The sequence below is a fragment of the Amblyomma americanum genome, chromosome 9 (genome assembly GCF_052857255.1).
Source record: "Amblyomma americanum isolate KBUSLIRL-KWMA chromosome 9, ASM5285725v1, whole genome shotgun sequence".
In the NCBI taxonomy this organism is placed as follows: domain Eukaryota; kingdom Metazoa; phylum Arthropoda; class Arachnida; order Ixodida; family Ixodidae; genus Amblyomma; species Amblyomma americanum.
In genome coordinates, this window is record NC_135505.1 from 145,800,178 (window position 1) to 145,827,650 (window position 27,473).

The 27,473-nt window shown below is 48.9% G+C and overlaps 2 protein-coding genes across 2 annotated transcripts in view; one reads left to right on the forward strand and one right to left on the reverse strand.

Moving 5' to 3' along the window:
- Window positions 1–51: 51 nt before the first annotated feature.
- On the reverse strand, window positions 52–27,162 carry LOC144104761 (uncharacterized). Its single transcript, XM_077637939.1, has 4 exons — window positions 26,773–27,162; window positions 7,445–7,544; window positions 4,945–5,217; window positions 52–1,498 (listed from the first exon to the last, which is right to left on the reverse strand). Exons 2-4 carry the CDS (start codon window positions 7,495–7,497, stop codon window positions 643–645), a joined length of 1,182 nt encoding a protein of 393 aa, XP_077494065.1. The 5' UTR covers window positions 7,498–7,544; window positions 26,773–27,162; the 3' UTR covers window positions 52–642.
- Gpa2 (Glycoprotein hormone alpha 2) overlaps window positions 9,578–27,473 on the forward strand; it is a 93,881-nt gene continuing 75,985 nt past the window's right edge. Inside the window, exon 1 of the mRNA XM_077637941.1 lies at window positions 9,578–9,713. The gene's annotated coding sequence lies outside the window, so the exon portion shown is untranslated. The remainder of the gene's footprint in view (window positions 9,714–27,473) is intronic.

A 27,473-nucleotide genomic window follows, 5' to 3' on the forward strand; every position in this document is an offset into this window, starting at 1 on the left:
CAGTTTGTCATTCGAATGCAACCGGTCCCAGCCGAATTATGTAACAGGCATGAAAATACAGATATAATTGATTCACTACAGCCGTTATAACGACGGGTGCGGCTTATCGCACAGTGCATGCAAGAGTCGTCGTCACAGTTCGCACCGACAACAATGCTGATCCGCTTTCGGCTCGCGCACCTCACAGCATCTGTTAATAACTTCCGGCTACATCCTGTTGCTTTGACGGCATTTGAGAAGAGTTCGAGGATGGCAGAAAGTCCTCGCGAATCACTGGCATGATTTCATTTGATCGTGCTCTCGTTTTTATTACCACACGAGAATCACAAAACTCGTACGTGGCTTCGACCGCTCGTCCAACCTATACAAGTGCGTCACTGCAAGCAGGTCTGGACGGTCGACCTTTCACAGATTGTTCCCAAAGAGGCGAAGAGAAAGGGGCATGTGCTACTGGCCCCATCACCAAAGAAACACCATTAGTTACGTTGCATGCCAACCATGGCGTCCAGTCATCGTGGAAAGCTCGAGACACTGTCACTCAGCGCACTAAATCACAGCGTTTCGTCGAAACATTTGTGCACAGCTCACACTTGGCTGCGTCGTCTCCGCGCACCGCACGGCAGCCCCTTCGGCTCGTCTTCTTCAGTGGTACCTGTAGGCGTAGCCGAGGTTCATGCCCTTGCTGTGCAGTTCCTGCACCTCGAGCTGCTTCTGCAGGTAGCTGCCCCACTTGGTTCCCCTTCGGATGGCCACCCTGAGGAGCCAGTTGAACAGGTTCCTGAAGGTGCGGTATCGCAGCAGCAGGTTGAATGTGAGCCATATGAGGCAGTAGCTCCACCAGTCGTACAGGCTGAGCGCGGCGTTGAACTGGAGCCCCACCTGGCGCGCCCAGTACGCCATCATGCCCTCGTAGCTGAGGAAGATGACCAGCACCCGGACGGCGTTTATGATATCCCTGCTCATGGCGGCGCCTTCTCTGGAGGCGCTCACCAGACCCGGTTTGATCAGCTTCTCCTGCATGTCGAGGCAGACGCGAAGCGTCTCCCGGTAGCTTCCAGCGCATAGATTGTAGGAGTCGGCCACGCCTAGCTTGTAGCCAACGCACCTCCAGAAGTGGAGCACGCACTCCAGGTCACGCTCGCTCACGAACAGTCCCAGCTGACGAGGGTAGAGCACGACGAGACCGATGAAGGCGAACTGCGTGACGGCCATGTCCAGCTGTGACAGGTAGGCGCCGCCGGTGACCGGGCAACGCCGATTTCGAAGATGCGCGCTGACGTCCCGGTGCATCTGGCGGACCTTGCCGATACTGATGGCGGCCGCGTCGTTGGCCTTCCAAATGTCGCCCTCGTACCAGCATTTGACGTGCCGCAGGGTGCTCAGATAGCGCCGGTACAGGGACGGTAGGTTCGAAGACCGACCTGTACTGGCCAGCGGCTCTAGGAGGGATGGCTTCGTCACCACCATGGCAAGACCAACCAGGTGGGCGAAGAAAAAGCTGTAAGAGAGGAAGGCGGGTTGATTGAACAATCTCCGAAGCCGATCTATACAAAGTTTGGCACTACAATCTTCATGCCTTAGCGTGGCACTTGGTTACTTTCCGGACGCGTCAACCTTCACTTCGAAGGCTCCAATCCCGCATTACGCCTGGCATAAATGCAACTGTTTATATTATTGCGAGCGTAGTTGTCTACTTTCCAGGAATAAACTAAATATTAGACGGAATGAGATATGGTAGCGACGCTGTGCACCTATGCAAAATTATTTTTGGTACCTTGTATGGCCACCAATTATTGTATAACGTAACCCAGGACGACCACAAGATACCACACATATTTAAGGCTGAAAATCGCAGGTTTTACGTGTAACTATCAACTGAGGTGTTCTTCGGAGTTACGCAACGACTAGCGCAGGACGGCGACAGGTGGCGGTAGTGGGCGGGGAGCGACAAATGAGGAAATGGAAAGCAGGGCGGACAATGAAACCAAGTTCTTGTCGGCGATTCCGCACTCAGGAAACGATTATAAGAAAGGACAGATGAACGGGGAGAGACAGAAGATGGCTAAGGTTACTCGCCATGTCATGCAGCTGTGTATTTGCAGCACAATGATTTTATTCCAGTGCTGCTTCTCTTTACGGCTTCTTTTTACGACCCGGAATGTACACCACGTCGCGAAATAGCCACTTACGATCATATATTGTGGAACTGTAAATAGGAGCCGCCACCGGAATCTCTAATGCAAGTTCCTAGTCTCGAGCAATGGGAGGCCGTGTTGGTCAGCTCAGACCTGGGCGTTCAAACCCGGGCCATTGAAAACTCTACTCAGGCCGCTGTCAGCCGTGGACTGATAGCCACCTAGCACGGACCATCTTTATTTGTAGGAATAATATTTGTAGGAATAATATAATTTTCCGTAGTTGCTACAGAAAAGTACTGCAAAAAATACCACAATACTACAGAAAATTGGTCGTTACGACGAAACGACAAAACATGGTGTCTTATTCTTGGCGCGATTCTGTCGTTTTTTCCGTCTGATTCGTAACTGCTTATTGTGCAAGAAGCAGCACTGGATACGTCGTTCTTTTTTTTCGTGGAACCATTCCTATCACATATTATGGTCTCTGTACTTGGAGAGTAGAGCCCATCTCAACTGCGCCAATGATGATCGCGCGGAAGAAGACAAGTCGAAACGTTGGAGTCGAACTGAGGACGCATGCTAACAGGTCCCTCCTCTCTTGTGGATTCTTCTCTTCGAAACCGTAGTTCTCACGATTACGCACAGATATACGTGTACAGCAGTCGATACGAACTTTGTTGTCTGTTTCACCGAACATCTGTCGCGCCTTTTAGCACCGGATCTCTAAGCATCATTTCAGAGTTCAACCGATCTCGGGCTATGTAAAAATCAAACTGAATTGCGGAATATTTTTTCTTTATTATTTGTTAGGCAATACACAGGTATCGCCAGCGAGGCAGGACTAAAGGAGGGAATAGGCCTCCTCCCTTACAGAAATGGTCTATAGACAGTTTATAGACTTCTTATAGACTCTATTGCCTTCCTATAGATATTTCTTTTCGTCTATTCATAGTCTATAGACATAAGTATATTAAAGTGTATGGCTATAAATCTATACATTGTCTATAGACTGTCTATAGGATTTGTATTGCCTATAGACCGTTCTCTAGCGATTGCCTATAGGGGATCTATAGATTTTATAGACATAAGTCCATGGACAGTCTATAGACTGTGTAAAGAAATTTTTGTAAGGGCAGCTGACTGGGTGCAGACTTTTATGTATCTCTTGAGAGTTTTGCAATAAAGGGTCCAGACTCTGCAGGGCGGAGCAACAATGGTGTAGGAACATGAGCAATATGTAATGCATGCATTTATTTCAATAACAGCAATTAGAATAGGCACGGCAAAATAAGTGAGTATGCGGAACACAATAGGAAAACAGGGCGCACCTAGAAGACACAATATTCCATCACAATACTGAAAATTCTCCTGAAAGAAATCTTATGACGCTTCAATTATCGGTCCAGCTTAATTATGACATGGACAGTAAAAAAAATACAACTGTTAGAAACTGACTCGTTTGCCCAATCGCTAATACACTTGTCATGACGCGCAGCGACGGTATGTTGAAACATTTTCCGAAAAATCTGCGGGCACGTAAATTACGGTAAGCCGCAAATGGTAGCCCGCTCTTGAGAGCGGTTGTCGGGTGTATACCAGCAGAATAAGTAATATCGCCTTGAACTAAACGATTTCTGGCATCGACATACTGCATATGACTGCGTCCTGCAAAGCTGACTCAGACGACGAGCTCAGCACTAAGGAACACTATAGGCTGTCGAATTTGATGATGATGACGAATTTTTATGGCGCAAGAGCATCTGTGGCCAAAGAGCGCCGTGACACAAGGTATTTTCGACTTCTCAATGCGGGGCCAAATACTAATTTCCCAAGCATTTCACCCTGAGTAAGCCGATCACTAGGCAGGGGAAAGCTTAATTGTACCCGTTGTATCACCGATACGGGTACCCGGCGGCACTGGGGATTGAACCCCGCACCTCCCGCATGCGAGGCGGATGCTCAACCACTTGGCCACCGCTGCGGTAGGCTGCCGAATTTAACAACGTGCGCAGAAAATTCTGGTTGTAGAACAGTGCTGGGAAGAAAGAGGACGCCACGTAAAATAACTCGTGGCAGTGTTTGTCTTTCTGCGTGCTGCTCTCGAGCTCTACATGTTCTAAGAAGAGCTTCAAATGGGCCTAGTTGGTTAGACAGCTCATCTCCATGAAGCTACTTGTGTTTGTGTCCCTTCTTTTTTCATTTTAACAGTTCATATAAAACGAATTTCCCACGCAATAATATCAGTTGAAAGTTTGCGCCCTGTGTCGTTCTTGTCTATGTAAACCATGAGTAGTGCAATAACAATGTCGAAGTCTACATGTTCCACAGCGTTGCTCACCAAACAGCAAAAGGCCGGGTGCTGCTGCGCTGTGAACGTGTTCTCGAAGGAGAGCGCGTGCCCCGCCGCGGTGGCTCAGTGGTTAGGGCGCTCGACTACTGATCCGGAGTTCCCGGGTTCGAACCCGACCGCGGCGGCTGCGTTTTTATGGAGGAAAAACGCTAAGGCGCCCGTGTGCTGTGCGATTTCAGTGCACGTTAAAGATCCCCAGGTGGTCGAAATTATTCCGGAGCCCTCCACTACGGCACCTCTTCTTCCTTTCTTTTTTCGCTCCCTCATTTATCCCTTCCCTTACGGCGCGGTTCAGGTGTCCAAAGATATATGAGACAGATACTGCGCCATTTCCTTTCCCCTAAAACCAATTATTATTATTATTAAGGAGAGCGCGTTCTGATTGCAGCCCGACTACGCAGCAGCGGCCGCGAGGCTCGGTTATACGCGTCCGAGCGGGCGGAGGAGACCGCTCACCTGAACAGGTGCTCCCTGAAGACCTCCTTGGCCCTGGCGAATTTGTGCGTGTCGAACCATTCGGGCCTGGAGTCGGCGGGGTGGCCGCAGTCCCCGCTCTCGTGCTGTCCGCCCCACAGGTGGTCCATGCTTAGGCTGCTGGCGCTCGGGGCGAACACCGAGTCGCGCGCCGGCTTCGCCTCGGCGCTGCGCTGCCTCCCCTGGAAGGCTCCTCCTTCGCCGGCGGCTGCAGCTGCTGCTCCCTCGAGGAAGCCGTAGTCTCGCATGGCTGCGCTGCGAACGAGACAGTGGGTGGCGACCGTGTTAGTATGACAGCGCGCCGTCTTGCGAATTGGATGCAGCGGCAGTAGCGCTGAAGCATCCGAGCGGCAACGGTTCCGGGTGGTGGGGTTCTGTTTGTCGCTGTGCTTGGTGCGGACGTGACTCGCAAGAGATTACGAGTGAATGAATTAACGAATGAATGAATGAATGAATGAATGAATGAATGAATGAATGAAATTAAATGAGTGAGTGAGCAGGCCCACATATCAAATGACCATCTGAAAGTGAATTTAAATTGTTTACTTGCTATCTTGTCAAAAATTCATTCATTCATTCATTGCTCCATGACAATTATGAACGTTGCTGGGCCCTTAGTAACGATGAAAGATACTTAGTACGATGTAAGAGCAACAGCCTCAGCCTAGCCACTTTCACTCTCACTCACTCACTCACTCACTCACTCACTCACTCACTCACTCACTCACTCACTCACTCACTCACTCACTCACTCACTCACTCACTCACTCACTCACTCACTCACTCACTCACTCACTCACTCATTCAGCACCTACTCACCCATTCACTCATTTGCTCGCTCGCTCACCTAATTCACTCACCGACATGCTCAAACACTCACTCGTATACTCTCACAAACTCACCCACCCACTCATGCACGAACACACTCACTGACCTATTCGCTTAATGACCCACACACTCACCCTCTCACAAACTCAGCCACTCACTCACTCTTACCTACACGCATGCGCAAATGAGAAACTCTTGTGGCAGTTCAGTAACTGCAGGTGTGGACGTTTAACGCAATCTGACATCTCTATGCACGCTTAAGAATGCACTGCATGGCATTCGCTGAACGATGAAAGCTTCCTTCAAGACCCCCAAGGACGCGGAATCATTCGTCGCGCATTTTGTAGCAAAAACAGGCGAACAGAGAAGGCTTCTCCTTCCCATTTGATGAGGCATAATTTCCCCTTCGAGGGATAGAGGAGGAGGGGGTTTTTTCCGCTTTCTTTTTTGCAGGCACCTTGTTACGTTCGCTGCACGCCGCTCTGCGACAAAACTGACCGCCCCAAGGACAGTCGTTATTGTGTTTACGTAATGGCTTCCTGCCCGCGCACCATTCGTCGTTTCTTGTCCTACTTGGGGTACAATCTTCCGTGTTTCACTTTGATCTTCCTTTGCTCTGCACCCTGTCAGCCTGGCGCGATGTGATGTGATTGAATATTACTTCCTGTTATCGATGATGGTGTCACTGCTTTCGAAGCATTAAAGTGCGACTTTCCAAGTTGTATTGAATTCCGATTTGTTTGTTCTCTTGTTAGTTTAAATGGAAAACAAACGGTCTGCTGAGAACGTGGTAGGCTCTCTGAACTATTGACCCCTCCTTGGGTCGCTTCGACGCTTAATCGCATACAACATGATTTCTGAGAATAAATCCTGCGTGCCTTTTTCTGTCTTTTCTTGTATGGTTACTTTTGGAAAATACTGTACGTCAAAATGCCTTTAATTTTTCTCGCTCTTCAATGGAAGCGTATACTAGTAGCACTGTCCTAGGAGTGCATATTTCCAACCTGAAAAACTGATCGCGATGTAAGCACAAACACCGCTGTTCCTTGCTCTTTCGTTCATTATCTCTTTTTTACTGTTTTTCTACTTTTTACTTAAAAGATTGGAACATTACTCACGCATACAGCGACGCAGATGCAACACACCGGCCTGATGCTTTGCACTTCCTTACAAAAAATGGTCTATAGACGGTCTATAGACTTCTTATAGACTCTATTGCCTTCGTATAGATATATCTTTTTGCCTAATCATAGTCTGTAGACTGTATATAGACAAAGTCTACTAACAGTGCATGCCCATAAATCTATAGATTGTCTATAGGATTTGTATTGCCTATAGACAGCTCTCTTGGGTCTGTCTATAGAAAGCCTATAGACTTTATAGACAGAAGTCTACTGACAAGACTGTCTAAAAATTTTCTTTAACGGTCCCACGCACCTATTTCAAGCAGTACAGACGCTCTTATTAAATATACTTGCAAATAACCTGATTTTAACAACGCATTTTAAGCGCGAGGTATTCGCATTAGAACAGTTTTGCAGGTGGATATGTACAGGTACAGCTGTGGCTACCACGCGGGCCACTGCCGTCGCGATAGATGCTTCAATAAAACGAAAAAAAAAGTATCCACGTAATTGACACATGGGGTGCTTACCTTTCGCACACAAGGAAGTTGAAATGCTTCTTTCTTGTCAGGATGTTTTCCATTCCATGCCAGGGTGAGGCAAACCGCGCGCACCGGCCATGTCTGTTCTCTGCAAGATTGTTCAGCACCTAGTTAACCTTTGCTACTTGTTTGCGTGGATAGAGAAGATTATGTTGCGGGTTCCAGAGAGAGAGAGAGAGAGAGAGATGAAAGGAAACGCAGGGAGGTTAACTAGGCTACGCCCAGTATGCTACCTTCCACATGGGGAGGGGAACGGAGGGAGAGAGAGAAAGGGAGATCACCTTCCCACGTGTCCGTAGGCCATTACGAGTAGGGCACACACTGAAAGGTTATCACCCTGAACTCAATCCTGAGTCCTTCAAGAACCTGAGAAGCGCCTTCACAGCTGTCCTCTGCGAGGAGGGTTCAGTCCAAGGACCCACTGTTTTCCGCATTAGGAGTACAAGCTGAATTTCGAAGGCTCTAGAAACGTTGGAAACTGGCGGTAATGTTAGTAATCCCTCATATAACATCAATTAGTGAGGAATGGCATGCTGGCCTTCAGAGCGCTATACGATGACTGGCCAATGCCTGTCACTCGCTTGGAGGTCAACGCAGTTAGCATTCAGGCGAACTGCTTCCTCTTCTGGGCTTAACTGCTTGTTGGCTCGCACTCATTTTATGTTAGCCGCCATGATGGCTCAGTGGTTATGGCTCTCGGCTGCTGACCCGAAAGACGCGGGTTCGATCCCGGCCGCGGTGGTCGAATTTTGATGGAGGCTAAATTCCAGAGGGCAGTGTACTGTGCGATGTCAGAGCCCGTGAAAGATCCATTCTTGTGAAAGATGCCCAGGTGGTCGAAATTTCCGGAGCCCTCCACTACGGCGTCCCACACAGCCTCAGTCGATTTGGGGCGTTAAACCACCATAAACCAAAGCATAAAGCATTCTTTTCTTGGCAACGAATGTTCATTATGGTAACCGTGCGCCTTAATAAAAAAATCGGGGAAAACTCGAAATGAAGGATGACCTGTGAAGACAAGCGAGCACCACCTTTAGATCACTGTGAACACCCCAATAGGCACTGAGCTCTTTTGGACGTCCTGAGGACGTTTAATACGTCTGTAGGATGTCCAAAGGAGCTCCAGTGCCCATCGGGACGTTATTTGTCAGCAGGACTCAGTACAACCGCTAGCTTGAGGTTCAAGACTTAATGAAATGCTTAAAGAAGTTGGGAAAACTGTCAGAGCGCTTCGGGTCGACGAATTGCAATCAGTGATTATTAGCTCCTTCCTATCACTGATCACTGGATGCAGATGCGCAACTGCCGTTAGCGAGTACTGTCGGCGCAAAATGAAATGCGAACAGCGGAGTGCATGGCCAAGACCATTTGACTAAGTCTGCCTGTTGCCATCAGAGCGCGCTTATCCGCTTTGCGATAGCCTTGCTTCTGTTTTCTTTGACGTTCATTTTCTCGCTTGGCCGCTAGAGCGCCCCGTGCATTCTTTCCACCGGTCGGAACTTGCGCAGCGCGGTATATCGCTGGCTGTCACGGCTGAGGACCGCTTGGGTGAAGCGACCGCGCTTAGCTCCCGGGCCTGCAGCGCTTTGATTTCCCTTCCATCATCATCGCGTTATCAGCGCCTGGTCTCGACGCGAGCAGTGGAAAAGACCAATCGGGTTGCGGTCGGTGCCCAACGCGACAGTTCCTGAATCGCTTGTTTCTGGTAGTGAGCGCAAGTTTATCGCCACCAGAAAAGCTGAAATAACCGTGGAACCGAACGTTCACATGTATCGTGCAGCCTGAAAAGAAAGCGCGCATCGTTACTCCTTACCGTCGTGGTGTGCAGCAACGCGTCATTGTGAAGGAGACAGGCCATCCCCTGTTTACCATTTCCAGAATTTTCCAGGCACTCTGTGGTGATTGACGGCTCGAAAACTTTCCTCGTGGATAGCGGGTTACCAGCAGTGATTAATACCTACTTATTCTTGCCTCTGCAGCTGACACAGCCAACATTACGGGTCGTGAGGGGAAGGACATTTTTCAATTGTGTGCCGGCACGTCAACCATCAGACGTTGTCTGCACGAGGCTGTTCTGTGAAGCCGTGTACCGTCGCAGAGCTGAGCGGTGTCGGAAGAAAATACAAACCCAAGGCCTGTGTTTACGCTTGTCTTTACGCTAAGACCATGCATCATGGACTACGGAGAACTGGCGCTGCGTGATGTTCGTCAACGAGTCAACGCTTTCAAGCGAACAGGACCAGCGTCAGCGAATTAGGTGAGCCGACAACACCTGGTGTGCCATTCCTGACATATGTGCACGTCGACCTGCTATATTTGACGGTAGGATTGCTTTAATGCAATGGCCGCCATAATGAGTAGAAGAGGCTATCGTTATTTTCTTAATTCACGCAACCGGTCGATCGATGTTTATTTGTTCGTAGTGCAACCAGACGTTGTTAACACGCCGAGAATGGAAGTAATATCAAAGCGTTGCAGGCCTGGGAGCTAAGAGCGCTCGCTGCACCCAAGCCGTCTACAGTCGCCAGCGATATACCACGCTGCGCAAGTTGCGATCGGAGGAAACATTGCACGTGGCGCTCCGTTGGCAAAGCGAGAGAGCGCCTTTCTCTAATTACGACAGGCGGCCGGCGTAAAATGGACTTTTAGCCACGCCCTCCGCTGTTCGCATTTCATTTGACGCTGCTAGTCCGTATTAGTGCAGTAAAAAGTATCCAAGAGAGTATCGACAGTATTTGAAGCAGCTTCTTCTGTTACAACTCATGTGTGCGTTTGAGTCAGTTTCTTCGCTATTTTCGGTCCATAAGCCGCCATATTCGGACTGCTGTCTGCCGTAGCAGGTATCCGCTATTATGCGAGGCTGCCGACACTTGCATATATCATAAATTTTTCTGATTTTTGATTTAGATTCTCTATCTGAGACGCTCTCTAGAAACTATAGGTTACTTATAACCATTTTCTCGATCGTCAAACAGTGCACAAGAAATACCAGGACACTAAGAAAGAGTGTTTTACGATCGAAAAAATGAAGTACGAACTGGCCCAACGTTCTACCTTGCTGTACTTACAATCAGGTTGGCACGTCGTGACGACGTCACAAGGTCACGTGACCTCTCGACCAGTCAACGAAATTCATGACATCGGCGGGGTTTTTGAGTACCGACAGCTCAAATGCTGTCACATTAAAAAACAAAGGCATGAACAGCGTTAACACAAATATGTTGGGTATTTCAAAATTAACAAGGCAGGTTTCGCGATGCAGAAAGCAATGTAACCGGCCGAAAATGTTGGCGTCTGCCACCGGTATTCCATTTCAAAGCACGCAAGATCATAAGCTCTCGCACTTCGTCCGAAAGGCGGCCAGTTTGACGCATGGTAACGTCTAATGACTTGATGAGGACGAGAAAGAGAATATAACAAAAAATACAAATCACAATGTCGCTAGATTATTGTGCGGTGGCGTTTCAACCACAGCCGAAGTCAGTGCAGTACAACGAGATGTAAACATGCAGGAACCTAGGATACAAAATGCACGTATGTTGCGTCAGTAATTACAAACCCCTGAGAGAAGATCTTGCAGAATTGAGTGCCATATCTCTCCTCCTTCTGTCACACACTGTCCGTTCTCCGAAGCCCGGCCAGGGCTGCCTTTCACGTAGGGCTGAACGAAAGGCACACACATCTATACTCGAATGCCCTAGTGTGAAACACACGCGCTGGTACAAACACCCGTTGACCGCCATAACCAAACGTGTCCTTGTTCTCACGCGGGACGGTTGAGCACCGAAGAATCCTGCTGGAGCAGCACGTTCCAAGCAGAGATCACCCACATATAACTTCGAAGCAGGCAGGCCGTGAAGTCATCGCGAGACTCCCGTTCGAAACGGGTGTCTTCCAAGACGCCTACACATCACTCAAATCCATGACGGCGCTTGGGTGCGGAGATTACACTGGCGTCCTTGAGCCGACTAGTGGATCTGCGACACTACTTTTGCAATACCTTCGTACAGGCCTCCGGCTCATTTGAGCAGCAGCTGCTTGCGGTATTACCTCTTGTCTTCGCCTTCAGCGCTGCGCCAAATGAGAGCGTCCCTGAAGGCAGGTGCTGCCATCAGGTGATTGATCGGTGACGTAAGAAGTGGCTTTCATGCGACAAGCCGTGGTTTCTTGGTGCGTGCTCTTTCTATAGCTACCGAAAAACTGATTGCCACTCGCTCTTATCTCTCTGAAATTCAGCCGAACGGCTCAGAGTCCTCGTATAAACCATTCAGTGCCGCTGAAAGCCTACCAGCGGCAAGAAAGCCTGCAGTAGGTGTCGGGATCCAGAACTCGACAACAGGGACTCCCAACTTACTCTACTCAAGTCCATGATGATTCAAGGCTACGTTGTCGAAACTTTCCAAAGTCTAGGAAGGACAACACTATCTTAGAGCTGAACTTGACCGAAGATGATGCACTGCTGGATGCTGGATGCAGAGCCGTGGGTATATTATAAAGTGAAGTCATATGGAAGCGTTGCACGCAACGTAGGCGCCAGAAGACTGCGGGTGGAGTTTGTGTCTCCTTCTGCCTCACATTACCGAGTGATGAAACTGGATCCGGTCCTCAAGCAGGTCGCGATGACGTCTCTTGGAATCAAAGCATCCACAGTCGTCCAGCCAGAAGACACGATACGCCCGATATATCGGAGCACACACCGCACACACCGCACGTCAGATCGTGCACCGAATGCACACACCCCACTAGCGGCGATAAACGTTTACCCGACGCCTGAGCTGAGACATCGCTCGGTCTTGAAGTCACCTCAACGGGCCTCACCACAGCCCGCTCACATCTCAACTGCGGCACCACGTCTCACGGCCGTGGGCCTCCAGGCAAAATAGACCACAACGGCCGGGGCAAAGCCATAGCGGTATCCGGCAGTGGGACACGCACTGGGGATGCGAGGGGGAGGGGGGGGGTGCGGTTCTCTTCGCTTCCGTGTTTTTCAGCCCCATCTTACGGAGCGCCGCGTGACCTCTTGTCTGCGGCGACCGCACGCGCAGGTCTATTGTCGGATGCGAAACGCATGGTGTCCTCCCCCCCGCGCTGCTCCAGATGAGCACTGACTCGAATAAGGCCGTCCGGTCCTCTCAGCTCCCACCCTGCTTCCGCCCTCCGCGGCCACAGAGCGCTGTCTGCCGCTGCGGTGGCCACCATATCCCTCCTCGGACACCGACGGGCGCACGGAATTGTTCGCGTGTGCCTGTGTCCGTTTCCGTTGTTCCCCTATTGGTTGCGAGCCTTGAACGAAAGCGAATGCGTCGCTTGACGCTGCTAACTGGTCTAGAACTTCCCTTTCCTGCGATGTGAAAGTATCTTTAGAAAAACTCCCCAGCTTCACACTTTCGTTTTTCTGTTGGGAGAAACGGATTACCACATCTACCACCCCAGACGTGCGAACAGACTCGAGGTGTTTGCCCTTGCGTGATTTTGCAAGAAATCTTTTCCAAAGTGCAAGACTTTGCATGGTGTTTCCGCAAGACTCGTCGGTCTTGGTCTGTTGCTTACTCTCGGCTTCCCACGTCCGATTGGCTTGTGCCTTGCGGACTGTCGTTGTTGTTGTTTTGCCTCAAAAGCGGTGGCACATACCGACGGTGGGGGACTGTTGTTCTTTGCCTCACAAAATGGCACATACCAACAAGGGGGATTGGCCATAACCAGACGGGGACTACTTGTATTGCAAATTGCATGCGGCAAACATGGAATGACCTAAAAAATTGGGCTACTCAGTGTTCGTGACATAGATGGTTCAGGGTGGTAATGGGGCCTAACAAGCTTAAATTGGCCACAGTCTGCTTTCCATCCGGCAACTTTTTCTTCGCTGCGAGCTCTTTTTGTATGGACACCGCTTTTGCCACTGAAATTGATCGCTTCTCGTAATGACAGCATCAATATAAAAAGAACAGATGCTAATATGAAAAATGTCGGCGTTTAGAAAATTTGCTGTGTCCTGCTTTCAGTGAAATAGGATGTTGAATTAGCGCAGTAAGTAGCTTAATTGTAGGGCCTCAGGATGACCATGAATAGAGATGTTTAGTGCACACATGAGATTTCATTAGGTCGCGGGAGTGTCAGTGAGGATGGAGTCGTAAATGATATAAGAAATGAAAAAAATACGACACACTGTACCCATGTTTCCGCGAGAACAGCCGCCGCGGGGAACTCACTCGGCTAATGGCGGCCGTTAGTAATTTTTTAAAGCCTACCCTTGGCAGTGAGATATGTCGGATATTGCTGGCTACTATAACTTCCAATACGGAGCGTTTCTTTCCGAAATAAACTGACCGCTTTTTTCTCAGCACTGTTAGAAACGGACTTCGTCCACAACTTGCAAGTGTCATATTGTTGTTTGGCTAATAATGTATTTGTATGCATTTTCAATCTATGAATACCTCAAACGCACCCTTGGTATATGTTTCAAAGTTTGAGTGGTGCTGATACATTGCTGAGTTAATTGCTTGCTTGCCGACATGAAATGGGATAAACTGGAGTCAGTGCGTGTATGGACCTAGCGACAGTTGGCATGCAGGCCGTTGCTGTCTTCCGGTGTCTAAACGAAGGACACGACGCTGGATGCGCCGATGTTTGAGCTGGTTTTCTGGCGACTCTTGCGGCTTGAAATGCGCCTTGAGATGCGCCTTGAGATGCGGCCAGTTATCGTGGCTGTAGAGCTGTAGACGGGCGCAGGCGCAGAACAAGCATGTTTATGCTTGAAACTGAACGCTGCCAACACGCCTATTTATATTTTTATGCTGCAGTCAAGGTTATCTCAAGTTGAAGTACTTTGTCGTCAGTATGAAGTTCGCACATCACCACAGTGATGCGCTTATTAGAATCCTACACTGCGTTAATGCTTTAGTCCCCCCCCCCTCCCTCTCAAAAATGAATCGACATTATCGTCGTTAAGGGCTTCGAGAAGTTTACCAATTATTCCTCGACCAGCCATCTACTAGCTAGTGCGGTTAGCTCAGTTAGTAGAGTTCTGTTCGGGACTGCATTTCTCAAAATAGGAAGAATTTTTATTTAAATGTGGATGTTCAGCTATCTAGCTGCCTTCTGTGGCTGCCTGCTGTAATGTCTGGGTGCTATGTGTAATTCTTGCTCGCTGTAGTTGAGCACTGTGACGCTGGTAAATTCACTGAGCGAGGAAGTGAAATACTTTAGCTGAAGGACACACATACAGAGGTTGCCTGTAAGAAAACTAGATTTGAGGAAAGGCGCAGTAACTGTCTCAGTTATCGGCGGAAATCTCAACCGCGTCGTCGAGGAAGGGATGAGAAGGGAGAGTGAAAGAAAGAAGTGCCGTTGTGAAGGGCTCCGGATGAATTTCGACCGTTCGAGACCCTGCAGCGCAACAACCTAAAGACGACGAACAAAAGGAAACGAGCAGAAGGTGCAAGTCGAGCTGCAGGGTATCAAAAGGTCGAAATTCATCCGGAGCCTTCCACTACATTGCCACCGCGGTGGCTCAGTGGTTATGGCTCTCGGCTGCTGACTCGAAAGAAGCGGGTTCCGTACCGGCCGCCGGCGATCGCATCTCGATGGAGCCGAAATGCTGGAGGTCCGTGTACTGTGCGATGCCAGTGCACGTTAAAGGACCCCGTGTGGTTGAAATTATCTGGTGCCCTCCACAACGGCGTCCCTCATAGTCTGAGTCTCTTTGGGACGTTAAACCCCACAAACCAAACCAAGCTGTCCCTTTTGCTTGTTCCTTGTCTCTGTTCTATAGCTTGTTGCGCGAACGAATCATTGACCAACTAGACCCAACCGCGATACTCTTTAATTTATACCACATGGGGACCATTAACATCCACTGATATCGCACAGCAAACGGGGAAATTTTTTTTCTCCATCGAAACGCGGCCGCCTTGGTCGCGATTGAATCCGTGCGCGGCGGCCGTAGATTGTGGGTATTGTAGTATGTGGGCCGTAGTGAGCCAGTCATCCCATTTTTGACAAAGAGGGTGCAGTTAGACAATTAAGCGGCATTGCACTGCAAAGGTGCGTATGCCGTAGTGGCTCAGTAACGAGTGGCTGTTAAGGTCGTGTGGTGTATAGGTGTAGCCTTCAAAGCGCATCGTAGGGTACCGCCTGGCAGTGAATTTGGTAGAGCAACTTGTCCTAACGATTCCTGTACTCTTTTAGTTTTTTCGTGCTTAAGAAACAGTTTTTAGGTGCTGCGCATCTTTCGGCAAAAACTACACTTTACAGTATGCACCAAATAAAGGAACTAAATCGACCTTCATTTTGACCTTCGATGAATAGAGCAGGAAATTATTAGAGTTCTCCGTAAGGAGCCTGGATCGGATCCAGGGCATCTCGGCGCAACTCTGCTGTTTCCTTCCCATTGAAATGAATTGAAAATTCGTTTTTGAGGAAGGGAAATGACCCAATATCTGTCTCGCATATTTCGACGGTCACCCAAACCGCGCCGTAAGGGAAGGGATAAAGGAGGGAGGGAAATAAGTAAGGAAGAAGAGGTGCCGTAGTGGAGGTCTGCGGAATGATTTCGACCACCTGGGGATCTTTAACGTGCACTGACATCGCACAGCACACGGACGCCTTGGCGTTTTTCCTCCATAAAAACGCAGCCGCCGCGGTCGGGTTCGAACCCGGGAACTCCGGATCAGTAGCCGAGCGCCCCCACCACTGAGCCACCGCGGCAGCCCTTTCCATTCCCAGATTGAAGTTTATTGGGGGTAGAGGGTAAAAGCGGTTAGGGATTCGGCCCTTGCGTTTGATCAGCTGGTGATGGTGCGCGGCTGCGTCTCGGTAGAGGCGGAACCCCAAAGGCGCCCCTGTGGTGTGTGATGTCAGTGCACGTTAGAGTTGGAGAGGGAAGATAAGCTCCGCCTTAAGGGTCTCCCGCGATATCATAGTGGATTAGGCTTTGTATCCAGAGCAATTTGACACTTTTGATCACATTTTTCAAATTTTTTTCAAATTATTCTCGTGCCCTCCACTAAAGCACCTCTCCCTTTCCTTCTTTTCTTTCTCTCTTTCACTCCAAACTTTAGTCCTTAAAAATTGATAATAATAATAATAATAATAATAATAATAATAATAATAATAATAATAATAATAATAATAATAATTGGTTTTGGGGGAAGGGAAATGGCGCAGTGTCTCTCATATATCGTTGGATACCTGAGCCGCGCCGTAAGGGAAGGGATAAAGGAGGGAGTGAAAGAAGAAAGGGAGAAAGAGGTGCCGTAGTGGAGGGCTCCGGAACAATTTCGACCACCTGGGGATCTTTAACGTGCACTGACATCGCACAGCACACGGGCGAGTAATGCGAGACGTTTACTGCGCCATTGCCTTTCCTCAAAAAACAATTTTCAATTTTAATGGGAATGGGTTTTTTTACACAACAGCCAAACATGAATATGAACCGAAATTATGGCTCTAATCTTGGACTGTCAGAAAGTAAAGGGCAAATCGGTTTAAAATATTTACGCAACCCGTGGAAAGCAATTGTGCGCTCTTCGTTCATGAATTTATCTCCATGCGCGAAGAGCTAATCGGAAGCTTATCTTAGAGCGCGCTGCGGCACTTCCGCTTGTTTCACAGGGTAACAAAAGAACACGCTCCTTGCGTTCAGTTGGTTGTTTTCAGCAGTCCGTTCATGCCATGTTGCGATTCAGTTCGAAGTTTGCTTTGCTTTGTTGCTTTGCTGTTGCGTGCCGATACTTGGTCGTCTAAATGGAGAATTTCAGTCGTTTGTCTCACTTGTCTCGGCGGAAACCAGAACCGCGCCTTAAGGGAGGGAAGGAATGAAGGAGGGACTCTAATGACGCAGGCCTGCAAAGCCTAGCGTCGGCTCTACCCCCCCACCCCATCCCTCCCTCGGCATTTATCACCCGACACTTTGTAGGCGGCTCCAAACACGCACATTACCCTCCAAGTCCACACAAACCCCTCCTGTACCCTCTGCCACCACCCCAAAGCCACTCTCGATCATATCCTTTTCCTCTGCCCGGCGGATCCTCCCCCGCGGGGCCTGGAGCACTTTACCACTTGGGAGGCTTGGGAGACCCTACTGCGCTCCGAGGACCCGGCCAAGCAGGCCATCGCCACAGGCCGGGCTGCCAGCGTCATGAGCCTCCGGGACATGAACGTTTGAGTGCAGTGGGGCCGTGCGGGGGCCCAAGGACCGGCGCGTTCTGAACTCCCCTGTGTCTAATACAATGGGTACAAGCTTTCCCCTGGTCTGGTGCTCGGCTTATTCAGGGTGAAATGTTTGGGAAATGGGTCATTGACCCCACTTTGAGTACAAGAAAACACCTTGCGCCATGTCGCTCTTTGGCAACAGATGCCCTTAAAAATCCATAATCATCATCATCATCATCATCATTTCCAGTATTGGGCCAATTATCTGTGCTACTTGGGGTAGCCAACACGTTGGCCATTAAAGTGCCGTCAAAACTCGCAGTGCGCGCTGGCGGAGAACAGGAGAACGAAGCGTGCGCAGAACCAACGGGACAGCGGCTAAGCGCGCTCTTCGGGGAGAAATCGCGGTCCATGAACTCGCGCCGATCCAGGAAGCGAGCGAAGAGGGCTCACTCGCCCGGCGAGGCATGGAGGAGGGAAAGAGAGAGAGAGAGAAAAGAAAGAGAGGAGAAGGGCAGGGGACCAACGCCGTGAACCGGCTCTCCCGTAGCGCCCGCGGCGCTAGAAGCGTCTCAGCGGGTCACGGTTGTTTTATTTGTTCGCGTCGCCCCACCTTGCGCTATAAGGAGCGCAACGCTTGGCTGGATTCCAACGGGTTGCGCTGACCTTGGCAGTGGAAGACGCCGACGGGGAGTCGCTGTGGTGAAGAGACGCAGCCGGCATGCGGTACATGAATCAATGATGACGATGTGATTAGTAAGGGAGCGATTGCTGAACGAGTGAGTGAGTGAGCGGTTTAACGTCCCAAAATGACTCAGGCTATGAGGGACGCCGTAGTGAAGGGCTCCGGCTAATTTCCACCACCTGTGGTTCTTCAACGTGCACTGACATCGCACAGCACACGGGCCTGTAGAATTTCGCCTCCATCGGAATTCGACCACCGGGGATGGAATCGAACCCGCGTCTTTCGGGTCAGCAGCCGAGCGCCACAATCGCTGAGCCACCGCGGCGGCTGAGTGAGTGAGTGAGTGAGTGAGTGAGTGAGCGAGTGAGTGAGCGAGTGAGTGAGTGAAGCTCTCTATTCGTCCTGCCTTAAGGGAAACTGCTTCAGGTATACGGCTCCACAATATGCACGTCTAAACGAATTCCCGAGGTCTTGGCAGGAATTCAGTCCGTCGAGCTAGACGCACATCGAAACAGACTATTTTACGGTCGGTTGTTGGAAAGCGCTGTGCTGTTATTAGGGAAAAAAAGACACAAGTCATTACGGAAGGTGATGCGCTCCTCTAAATAAAACGCACCTTCGCAGGTTACGCACTGGTCGTGTAATTCCGCGAAAATTTGGCTACGTGTTCACAAATCTTATGGCTTTTGCTATTCACCCGCGACCGGAAAGACCTGCATGCACGAACTGTTTTGTGAAGGATGAAGTCGCACGAAATATGATGAGTGCGGCTTGTTGAAAACAAAGTTACCAGGTTAACGTTTGAACGATTCTAAAGACTGCGGTCAGCGTTTTTGTTCTGGGCTTCTTAGACCGTCTGTTTGGTCGGGCAAATTTTTACCTGAATAACACAGAAAACGCAAAGACGCACGGTATATAATGAGTGCAGCTTGTTAAAACAAACTGAGCAGTTTATCGTTTGGGAGAGTGGAAAATGGAAAAATGGTCAGCGTTTTTGTGCTGAGCTTCTCCAGCAGGACGCTAGGCTTGCAAAATTTTAACACAGACGTAGCAAAGGTGGCAGGTGCGCTGAAGCTGTGCGTGACCACCTCTTTGCTTTTGTTACCGCCCCTTCTTCTCGTTCCGTTCCTGTGCTGTTGCGTCATACTTTCTAGAAGCTGCCAACCGGCCGTAGTCAGGGCCTTTCTGCACAGACAAGCTCTCATTTTATTGCGCAAAGATGTAATAATTCCTGTTCAAATGATTTCCTAATTATAATTTTGCACTCTATTAATTCTACTAATTTCCTAATAATAGTTGAAATAATAATAAAACTAATAGTTTTCAGGAGCGATAATCGTTCACGTTAGTGTCGTTTCTCATTCAACGCTATCACAGCGAAACTTATGTAATTCCTTAATGATCCAATGAGAACAACGTGTACGCGATAACCTCCAAATAAATTGCTGTGAACGTCATCACGTTTCAATAACACATTCTAAATGCCGTACTAAACGTCTACTACATTTCTAAAGAATCACAATCGGTGAGGTTATTGGGCGCTCAAACAAGTAGGAGCCAACATAATTACGGGATTGGATACGGAGGGAGACCAGGCTACAGTAGCCATCAAACTCGGACGTTTGCCGGAGCCGAAGACTGCAAGCGAGAGTTTTGTCACCGCAACTTTATTCGTGACAACAAAAGAAAAAATTAGCTCGTCCGATCACCTCGTTTGTACGCAATTGAGTAATTTGCGAATTCGCAGGTTCGCAGATTTACCCGATTCGCAGATCTTCCGCCTTTTTCTTACAAATTTGGACGCCTGTATTAATGTTTTTTTTTTCTGGATTTATAGAGTCATGCACATCCTGGAAAAATCAAATCGTTCCCCAATCCATAAGATATTAATTTCATATATACTGACATTTTAATGTTACAGTTTACAGCTATATTACAGTTTAGTATTACACTTTACAAATTTTCAGTGTGAAGCCAAATAGATCTATCGGGGATCCCTCATCGGCAATTGGATTTTCCATTTTCGGAGCGAACACTGTCATTTTCGGCAATCCATGGCGGCTATATGGGTGGTTGGAACGTGGCTACAACTATAGGCACTCGTTTCGGCCCCAGTCGATAATAACGCTACAGGCTCAATGGCTGAGGCGCGTTTCCGAGGAAGCGCAAAGAATCATGGGAACATCCTCTGCTAGGTACTTCCGGTGGCAATTTTCTTCCACTGATTTCCTCTTTCATGCACCTTACATGCTGGCATCGTGTATTCAATAATTTATTTGTGCTTTGGCATCACTGATTGAACTGCATCGTCGCAAGACCTGCGGGCTCTATAGGCATTAGTCTATATATAGTCTATAGACCGTCTATAGACCAAAGAAAATTAAGGCAGTTATAGACTTTACTCAATAGATCATCTATAGACTCTCTATAGACAAAAGGAAATTGAAAACGTTATAGATTTAAGTCTATAGATAGTCTATAGACAAAAGTAAATGCCTATAGTATGGCTATAGAGTCTATGAAAAGTCTATAGACAGTCTATAGACCATTTTCATAAGGGTGGGCGTGACGGGAATGCAGTAATCGACAAACCCGAAAGGTTGGCGTGCGTTGTCAAAGTTAGTACGCCGGCGTATAGCTTGTTGTTGCAGATACTGGTCGGGGCCGGACCGAGGGGAGTTTCATTGTGCTGAGCGCTTAGGTAATTACATATTTGCTTTCGCTTCGCCGCGAATACGTATACCCTGTAAAATTGATCAGACGATAAGTTGTTTTTTGCTTCGTAGTGTGTAATGTCTGCGAGTGGCCTCGCGAACGACCCATCCATGCATGCCACTCCGCGAGTCTCACCACATCGTGGAAAGCCGCGTCCCTTTTTTATTATGCGAAATCATTATATACAACAGCTGTATACCACAGCTGCATACAACAGCTGTATCTTGCCGGTACTCGCCTACGGGGCAGAAACGTGGAGGCTAACGAAAATGGTTCAGCTTAAGTTAAGGACAACGCAGCGAGCCATGGAAAGAAAAATGATAGGTGTAACGTTAAGAGATCGGAAGCGGGCAGAGTGGGTGAGGGAACAAACGCGGGTTAATGATATCCTAGTCGAAATCAAGAGGAAGAAATGGACTTGGGCAGGGCACGTAATGCGAAGTCAAGATAACCGCCGGTCCTCGAGGGTAACGGAGTGGAGTGCAGGAGAAGGCAAGCGTAGGAGGGGGGGGGGGGGGGGGGGGCAAAAGGTTAGGTGGGCGGATGAGATTAAGAAGTTTGCAGGCATACGGTGGGTACAGCTGGTAAAGCACAGGGTTAATTGCAGAGATATGGGAGAGGCCTTTACCCTGCATTTGGCGTAGTCAGGCTGATGATGATGATGCTTATATTGCGTATTGGCCACAAAACCCAGCAGCGTTGACCAGCAGCAGTGGTACGGAAGCCCCCCAGTTACGTACCCATGGTCTCGCATGACCTCAGCAGTAGATCATAAGATAGTGACGTCTTCCTCAAGGAAAAATTAAATTTCTTCCGAAGGTGTTGGAAATTTAACAGAGGAACTTCAGATTACCAGGCGAGCACGCAACCCATAGGCTGCCTGCAGGAACTATAGGAAGGGCAGGATGCACAAGATCATCCGCCTCGCATGCGGGAGGTGCGGGGTTCGATCCCCACGGGTACCCACCGGTGATACAGTGGGTACAAACTTACCCCTGGTCTGAAATGCTTGGGAAATGTCTTTGACCCTACCTTGAGAAGTCGAAAATACCTTGTGCCATGGCGCTCTTTCGCCATAGATGCCCTTGCGCCATAAAAATTCGTAATCATCATCATCCGGATACACAAGACCGCCGCACACGTACTCAAAGAAGCGGCTTAATTGTGACTTCTTCCCCTTGATTTCGACTACGATGTCATTAACCCACGTTTGCTCCCTCACCCACTCTGCCCGCTTCCGGTCTCCTAACGTTACACCTATCATTTTTCTCTCCATGGCTCGCTGCGTTGTCCCTAATTAAGCTGAACCCTTTTCGTTAGCCCCCACGTTTCTGCCCCGTAGGTGGGTACCGGGATGATACACCTAGCTGTTGTACTTTTCTCTTGAGGGATATTGGTAAACTGCTATTCGTTATCTGAGAGAACCTGCCATTCTTATCCTTCTATTTATTTCCCTCTCATGATCAGGATCAGCTGTCATTACCTTCCCTAACGAGACATATGCCCTTACCACTTAGCATATAGGCTATACCTACATACTAATTTATATTTATAATCTTTTACAGGATTATATATATGGAGTGCTCTTTAAAAAAACGGCATAGGTGTCGTCGCCAGTTTTTCCTCTTGATAATATCGAGAAACTCAATGGACCCTGCAAGTGACAAGCGCTCTGTGGACAATTGCGTACTTTTGCGCGTTTCGCCACCAAGTTGCTGTATGGGACGTTACCGGCTGGTCGACGCTGCCGTGATATTAGTGAAAAATTAGAGAACTGTACGCGTACAGCGGGTGAAAATAGCGCCGAGAAACTGACGAGCTCAAAAGGAAAATACCGGCGCTGTCCTGTCCTTCCTTTCCGCACGGAAGCGTAGATCGCGGCCGGAGATACGACGGTACACTCACCTCTCCGCGACCCAGGATGGAGCTCAGATACGGCATCGACGTTCTCGAGCCCAACGCACTATAGCCTGTGTAAGCGCAGTTCGCGTGGCTTACGGCCGCTATCTGCGGAATACGTTGTCGCGTCTGCGTGAGAGTGCCATCAAAGGGTGCCCAGATAGCGACGGGGGAGTCCACATGATAAGATAGCTTCGACTCTCCGAGAACCACTTTGAGACAGCGCGATCAGATGAAGCGCTTGTTTACTATATGGTGCTACGATTTATCTCAATCTGTGGCGTTGTTTGTTGCGCCTCGCTGTCGTAAACCTTCACTTTCTGGCACGGCGAATCAGTGGAGTCGGGAGCTCTGGCTTCTGTCATCATGGCCATGAGCAGCAGCTCAAATCCGTCCGTTGTAATACAAAAGGCTTCTCCGGTACTCTTCCAATTAACACTTTCTCACGTCGGCTGCGGCCAGCGTATACTCGCAAAAAGCCAGCAATCACCGAAAGCAAACCGTATTAAATGTTTCTGTGTTTGTTATTTGGTGGCGTTAATCAAGCATCTTCATGTATGGAATCGGCCCTCAGAGAATCGTGTGGGCATAAATTGCAAGCAAGTTTTGACAATCAGGTGCGCCGACTTTTGGCAGCAGGTTACCCTGTGTCACTTTTCACAGCTGTGGCTGAGGCCCTGATCAGGAAGCAAAAAACAAAACAAAACCAGAGCGCCAAAAAAAAAATGTTTGGTTTATGGGGGTTTAACGTCCCAAAGCGACTCAGGCTATGAGGGACGCCGTAGTGAAGGGCTCCGGAAATTTCGACCACCTGGGGTTCTTTAACGTGCACTGGCATCGCACAGTACACGGGCCTCTAGAACTTCGCCTCCATCGAAATTCGACCGCCGCGGCCGGGATCGAACCCGCGTCTTTCGGGCCGGCAGCCGAGCGCCGTAACCACTCAGCCACCGCGGCGGCTGCCAAAAAAAAGGGCGGCCGAATAGGAAACGTACAGGCCAGTGGTAAACCAGAGCGGCAAAAAAGAAGGCGGCCGAATATGAAACGTACAATCCAGTGGTAATGAATTATCTACCTAAGGTCTCCCACCGACTTAAGAGAGTGGCTAGCAGGCATGGTGTCCCTCTGGCGTTTTCTGCGCCGAACAAGCTTTCCAAGCTGTGCTCCCCCACGTGCGGTGATGGAAGGCATGGCTGCCAAATCAGGCATGGGACAACCTTTGTCCCTTGCACCACCGGAGTCGTGTATGCTTTCCCACCCTCGTGTGGAAAGACGTAGTACACCGGGCAAACAGGGCGCTGCATAAATGAGCGACTCAGGGAGCATGCGCTAAATGTAAGTGACAAAGGTGCACATCTTGGGTCGCACATTATTAACTGCAGCAACTGTGCACCACGATTCCGAGAGACGGCGATTCTGGGCAAGAGCAGAAATGAACACGCGCGCCTGGCTATCGAAGCATTTCATATTAAGGAAAAAGCTGAAGGACGCATCAGCGATACTTCCATATCACTTTACTCAGCCGAATTGAAGTTTTTGTGCTCGCGTCGTTGCCAGTAATCTCACATGATTTGGTTTTTATTTTTGCTTGCTAGCGCAGGTGTGGCAAAATGTATACATATGCGTTGGTTTGAGAGGAATAAAGTAGTTGTTAGTGTTGCGCCTGTCCTTGTGTTTCTCCCGTGTTCGTGGTTAGTCTAATGTTTTACGCACATCGATCATCTGTATTATTATCATGCAACAACTAGGCCCAACAGAAGTTTTAATAAGTTCCTTCAAACGCCACTACCCTTATTAAATTGGTATATAGACTGTCTGTAGACTTCTTATAAACTCTACTACCTTCCTATAGATGATTATTTTTCTCTAATAATAATCTATAGACTGTCTATAGAAAAAGACTACTAAAAGTGTATGGCCATAAATCTATAGATTGTCTACAGACTGTCTATAGGATTTTTCTTGCCTATAGGCTGTTCTCCAGGTTTCGTCTATAGAGAGTCTACCGACTTTATAAACAGAAGTATATGGACAGTCTATAGACTGTCTAAAAATCTTTTGTAAGGGTACCCAGGCCCATCTCCGCACCAACGTTTTAAATGAAGTCATCTTCGGTCACATATATCGCATACCATGTTAAACTATTAAAACTGTTTAAAAAAATGTCCAGGGACACCAAACCCCACGAATTCAAAGCGCACTACTAAACGAATTCCTCTTAGTGGCCCTGCCGACGTCCCTTCGCGGTCGACCATGGTGAACACTACCGAGCACAGGCAGCTGAATTACGCTTTAAAATCCACACAGCTGCACACCGGTGCACACTGAAAGACGATAACAATTATAGATAGCTGTCGTAATCTGGCAGGACCCTCCATTTAGTAGCGTTCACTTTGCACAGCGGCGAAGTGATAAACTTAGGCGACGTTGTGTTGCCAGACGAAGTATGGGAACAAAACATATTACGACAGGGTATACATACAAGACAGTTGCTATGACATAACAGGCGCGAAAAACAGACGAAGGTGGAAAGATGAACGAAACAAAAAACGATTTGTCGCGTTACATTCCGCTGTCCTGTGTTTTCTGCTGTTCTTCCCGGTCTGTTTTGAACATATCATGCACCCATGGTTGAGCAAGGCGTGCTGCTGGGCTAGCTGGCTAGGTTTGGCCATTATCGAATGTGCAGCGCTGGCAGAATGACGCAGTCATCACAGCTGTGCGCCCTTCTCGGCAATGTCCGTCGTCTGCTAACGCGCCCCGCGTTCCATAACTGCAGAGCCCGTTATTGGCAATTACTGGTTGCGTTGTTGTTTATTTTCTTTTCATTAAGTCACGCTCCTTACGAACACTACTAGCCAAGGATGAGATATCAGCGTCCAGACAGAATCTCGCACAGGTTATGACCGCGTTCAACCGGTAGTCTCCATATTAGCTGATTGATAGGGTGATTGGTTTCCGTGAGGACATAGTAGTGGCGCTATAAACAGGGGCGAAAGGATAGAAGAAAGCAGCAGAGGCACTAGTGTCTGTGTTTTCTTCTATCCTTTCGTCCCTGTTTATATCGCTAATACTATGTTCTCTCAGTCTAATCAACGACTAGCCAAGCATTCTGCCTAAAATGTTTCCATGAATTACCACTCTTCAATCAATCAGCTGTGAAGTTCCTGATGCAGTTTAGAGATGCTGCGAGAATTGACGCCCTCATTAGCCCGGTATCAGGAGTTCGACAAGTTGTTTTGTCATGTATGTCATGCATAGCAAATGCGACGAACTACACGTAGTTCCTTGAAGGAATTAGACTTCTGCTTGGAGCTGGCGCACGAGCTCACAGGCAACAGGCAGTCATAGCAGCTTTAGAAAAGTGGCCAAAATGAGTGCCGAAACTTGAATTCGAGTATGACTAGCGAACTGTGCTCGAAACCTGTTGTAGCCCTTGAATCAGAAGAGGGAGTCAAAAGTCGCGTTTAACGCGATTTCTGCTACCACGCATTGCGCATGTGACGAATATATAAACTACGTGGTTTCGCTTTGCAAGGACTGTACACATCACTTGCAGACGTCTACCCTGACACTGGGTAGACTTTGTACAGGCGGTTAATTCGAATGAAGAGAGTAACGACGGAAAACATTTATATTTTGGATGAGGAGTTTGAATGAACATTTGACTTTGGCGCTTCACCTAATGAAATGCTTTCAACCGTTGCTGGGCTCTAATTTTCCATTACCACGAGATCGCCTCTATGGCGCCCAAGCCGCCCGAGCCGGGCTGCGCATCAACTTGCGGAATTAAAAAAAAAGGGTAACGATGAGAACGAGAGCCACGCATGACCATGTGGAGCTGCACTGAATCAATAGAACTCACCGACGTGTGATGACGCGTTGCCATGGGAGGAAGCCGAGAGAAACCACCGTGCCCAGATCGATTCGGCAACGGCGCAGGCGCAGAAACTCCTCGTTCGCAGACGACTTTTTTTTTTTTTCCTGTATCCTTTCCTCCGTCTGCACTCACGCCTTCCAACAAAGCCCGCTCAGCGAGGCGTCATCACTGCGCACCGGTCTGTCTTCTCGGTCCGCACAAAGCGAGCGTACGACGGAGTCAGCGTCGTCACGAGCGCGACGTTGCCTCTAGCGTCAAGACGCGGCGGGCGCCGTGAACTTGAACGGGTGCGCGGGCCGCCGCCGCCGAAAATCCAGTTTCGTCTGCGCCGGCCACTTTGACCGTGTCGTCTGCTGACCTCCATTCTGGATCGTTATAACGCAGCGCCGCCAGCGCCGCAGACGAAAGAGGAACGCTGGAAGGGCAGCGGTCTTTTGTTATTTTTTTTCTGCTCCTCTCTCGCCGAATCCTGGGGGTCTGCGTGTATATATAGCTGAGAAGAGAGAGAGCTATGGGGGGAAGGGGGATCACCGCCCGGCCTTCGAAGGCCAAGGGCGGAAGTAGTTTACGCGCAACAGAGTTGACCAATGGCAGGCAGCCCTTTGCTGCTTGTTGTCACGAGTGTTTATTGATAGACGTATGCATGCAGAGGTAGAGCACACAGCGCGTGCGGTCTGCCAGTTGCG

What these genes read in the sequence shown, in the direction of transcription:
- LOC144104761 (XM_077637939.1), bottom strand. Translation starts at nt 7,497, where the DNA reads ATGGAAAACATCCTGACAAGAAAGAAGCATTTCAACTTCCTTGTGTGC. An exon ending in AACTTCCTTGTGTGCGAAAG is followed by an intron (nt 5,218 to 7,444) that starts GTAAGCACCCCA and finishes TCTCGTTCGCAG; the next exon opens with CGCAGCCATGCGAGACTACG. An exon ending in TTCAGGGAGCACCTGTTCAG is followed by an intron (nt 1,499 to 4,944) that starts GTGAGCGGTCTC and finishes CCTCTCTTACAG; the next exon opens with CTTTTTCTTCGCCCACCTGG.